Source organism: Cynoglossus semilaevis, chromosome 2 (genome assembly GCF_000523025.1).
Source record: "Cynoglossus semilaevis isolate Cse_v1.0 chromosome 2, Cse_v1.0, whole genome shotgun sequence".
NCBI classification, from domain to species: Eukaryota; Metazoa; Chordata; class Actinopteri; order Pleuronectiformes; family Cynoglossidae; genus Cynoglossus; species Cynoglossus semilaevis.
The window spans coordinates 18,910,885-18,914,282 of record NC_024308.1 but is presented as its reverse complement, the minus strand read 5'-3'; the positions used below and the strand labels follow the sequence as shown (position 1 = coordinate 18,914,282).

Here is a 3,398-nt window from a genome sequence, read left to right as displayed (position 1 = left end):
GGAGACTGAAGGGAGAAGCCCCCAGAACCAAACAAGAACTGAAAGAGGCCACAGTAAAGGCCTGGAACAGCATTTCAAATGAAGAATGCAACAGCCTGGTGAAGTCAATGGGTCGCAGGCTCGATGCAGTTATTGCAAGTAAGGGTTACGCCACCGAATATTAAATGTTATTCACTTTAATTTATGTTAATAATGTCTGTTCCAATACTTTTGCTCACTTGAAATGTGGGTGGGTTCAAAGAAAAGGGGCTCAGTCCTGAGTTGTTTAACACACCTGGATGTCAATACCATGAAATAAAAGCTGGAATTCTGAACTTTTGTCTCATATTCATCCTTTGATCTGAAACCCAAATGTCTTCAGTATACAACAAAAACAAAGGAATTGCCCTTGCCGTTCCAATACTTTTGGAGGGGACTGTATATATATAATAAATGGCATGTAAAAGTAACGCGTAAAAGCTAAAATGCTAACATGCTTTTAGCTTTTTCTACGCCATCTAGTGGGGACACTTTTAATTAATTAATTTTATAAAGCCTGCGTTTCAATTATTTTATTTGTTATTTGTTAAGTTTAGCGGCCGGATTAAAAAGCTTAACGGACCGTATCCGGGCCCTACAAACAACGTTGAGATTACAATAATATTTTTACTTCAGTTTATGTGGTACACACACTTTCTGGTGCTGACTGATTTTTTTTTTTTCACGCATTGAAAAATGACCTGTTAATTTTTACGGTAATTTGTGAAACACGTGTGTGTTCACGTGCTGATAACTAATTTATTCACAGGGTCATTGTTAACCCGAAGAATCGCTCGCTTATAAATAAACTAATTATCCTCTAATCGTCATCCAAAAGCTAACTTAAAAAAAAACCCGAATTTAAACCGCGTGGTGTTGCGCCATTTACGTTGGTTCTATATGTGGAGCTGCCGCTCAAATCGCACCTATCGCTTTTGGTGTAAACGCCCTATTAGGCGAAATTAATGTTTGGCGCCCCCTATCGCCCAATATTATATATATTTTTCTTAGTGGTTACCATCCAATTCTAATCGAATTGTAATGTTTGTTTATGTTCAGTTCATTTTTAGTTTAAAGTTATTTAACATTTAGTTAGCATTTAAACACGCGATAAGTCTATGAGATCGTGTGTGTGTGTTTGTTTTCCACATCAGAGCAGCTCCGACCCATACACAGGGACGACTTCAAACCTTTTACCTCCTGCTTTGAAACCTGAATAAACTCGTTCGGTGGGATGTCGGGGTTAATCCGAGCGTGAGCGTGAGCAGCCATCAAAGTGGTTTAGCTGTGTTTTCAGCTCTAATGTGGTCGTGTCTGTGTAAACAGGTCGGAAACACCTCAGTTCCTCGGAGGAAGATTTACGACCAAGAGGCGGAAATCACTTAAATCTCTCTTCTTCTTTTTTCAATGTGTATTTTGGCTTTTAATCAGCTGCTAATATCACCACAAACCATAGACGCCGTTTACTTCGGGGGTGGCAGCACTCACGAAGATTGCCGAGCACCCACGGAGGTTACCGAGCAGCCACAAACGCCTCTCCGCGGTTTCTCTCATTTCATAGATTCTCCCGCTCTGTCCAAACGTGTAGCATATTACCGGAAATATGTTTTAAAACTAGTTCGTATCCACGCGAAGTTGTGGTTGACATACGCTACAGGTTAGCATTGCGTCAGTTAATGAACAACATCCCGGAAGCGCGGCGTTAGTAAAGAAAAAAATAAATAAAAGGCGGAACTTTTAACTCAGGGAACCTTCCATTTGTAAAGTGTTGTTGTCGGCAATGTTTATGGGACGGACCGTTGAATGATGAAGTTGTTGTGTATTTATCGTGTATTAACAGTTATGGGTTATTGAAGAAACAAGCGGCGGATTCTAGGTCAGTTTTTACTCTTTCTTATAAAAATTAAGTGAAAGAAACCCGATATTTTAATACTTCACGTTGAATAGACACGGTTTGGAACACCACGTAGAACACGGTCATAATTTATACTAATATACAAATATATATATGAAAAAAAAACACTGAGATACCAAGTTTTATTTTACGAAATTACGTTCAATTCAAGTCCGAGAGACGGACGTGTTTTCAAACGGAGCCAAATTACACACGTATACGTATAAAACATACGTAAACGTGTGTAATTTGTGTTTTAAACACAGAAATAGACAATTAATAATATGCCAAATATATGTGACGTTTGTATTTTAATATGTTGAATTTTTACTTTTTTTATCTGAAGTTCGCTGTTTGCTACAGTCAATCAGTTAATAACTATTCTTTTGAGCTTTGACCCTGAGGAGTTTAAAATATAAAAATAAACATTTAGAATAGAATAGAATAGTCCTTATTGTCATTATGTTCAGTTAAAACACAACGAAATTGGGGAAATTAATCAAATTTAACTGTGAAATTTAAACAATAGCAGACAGATATTAGTTACCTGAATTTACAAAAAAATAAAATAATTAGTTTTCACATTTTTTCCCTCCCTCCCTCCATCTTTTTCTCCTCCAGAATGGAACTGTGTGTTTTGCTCCGTGAGCTCCAACTTCTCCCCCGAGAAGCCCCTTGCCTCCCCTGCGCCCCCTGCAGTCACCACAGTGCTGACTCAGCTGCAGGAGAAGCTGACGGCTGCCTCCTCAGACACAGAGACCTTCTCTCTGCTGGGTCACACGGAGAGACTCTTTCTCACCGCTGATCCTGATTGGTTGTTCTCCCCTGCACCGGCCGGTGAGGAGGAGCTGCGGTCGGCTCACAGGTCCGTGGTCCGTGCTCTGACCGACTGCGCGTCTCTGCCGCTCTGCGAGGACGAAAGCAGCTCGCTGCCTGCAGCGGCCTATCACGGCGTTCCAGGCCGAGCCGTCCGGGTGTGCTCGGTGCTGCAGGTCCTGCTGGAAACTCTGGGTCAAAGTCAGAGGACGGACCTGTTGCTAACTCTAGCGCCATCTGTGTGTGTGTTCAGTGTGATGCACTACCAGGTGAGACACAAACGTCAACATCAAGTGGACATGAACCACCCCCCTCCTAGAGAAACACAGGATGATTAGAAGATGACCCAGCAAGCTGCAGTGGTCAATTTGACCACAAGGGGGCAGAAAATAGCAGTATCAAAAAAGTATAAACAGGAAACAAAGTCAAGGACATGATTTGTCTGTGTGTGTTCAGGACCAGGCGTGGACGACATCGTCTTCCAGAGCAGCTGCACGGAGACTGCAGGAGGCGCTGCTGAGGGCAGGTGGCTGGACAGACTCCGCCCATCTCCTCATGGGAGACAGGAGTCTGGCGGTGACGGAGGAGGAAGGGTCGAAAAGAGGAGTTCTTTCCGGAGTCCTGGACCTCCTACAGCCTCAACTCACCAGGTGAGAACCAGAAATCGGAA

The 3,398-nt window shown here is 42.4% G+C and overlaps 1 protein-coding gene across 1 annotated transcript; it reads left to right on the top strand.

The window, feature by feature from the left end:
* The first annotated feature begins 107 nt into the window (after positions 1-107).
* LOC112486572 (uncharacterized) lies at positions 108-3,398 on the top strand. Its single transcript, XM_025053803.1, has 3 exons — positions 108-138; positions 2,534-2,997; positions 3,185-3,398. Exons 1-3 carry the CDS (start codon positions 108-110, stop codon positions 3,380-3,382), a joined length of 693 nt encoding a protein of 230 aa, XP_024909571.1. The 3' UTR covers positions 3,383-3,398.

Bases quoted from the DNA above. Each gene is read 5' to 3' on its own strand.
- LOC112486572 (XM_025053803.1), top strand. From the start codon at position 108: ATGGGTCGCAGGCTCGATGCAGTTATTGCAA. The intron at 139-2,533 runs GTAAGGGTTACG...TTTCTCCTCCAG, and splicing joins GCTCGATGCAGTTATTGCAA to AATGGAACTGTGTGTTTTGC. The intron at 2,998-3,184 runs GTGAGACACAAA...GTGTGTGTTCAG, and splicing joins TCAGTGTGATGCACTACCAG to GACCAGGCGTGGACGACATC.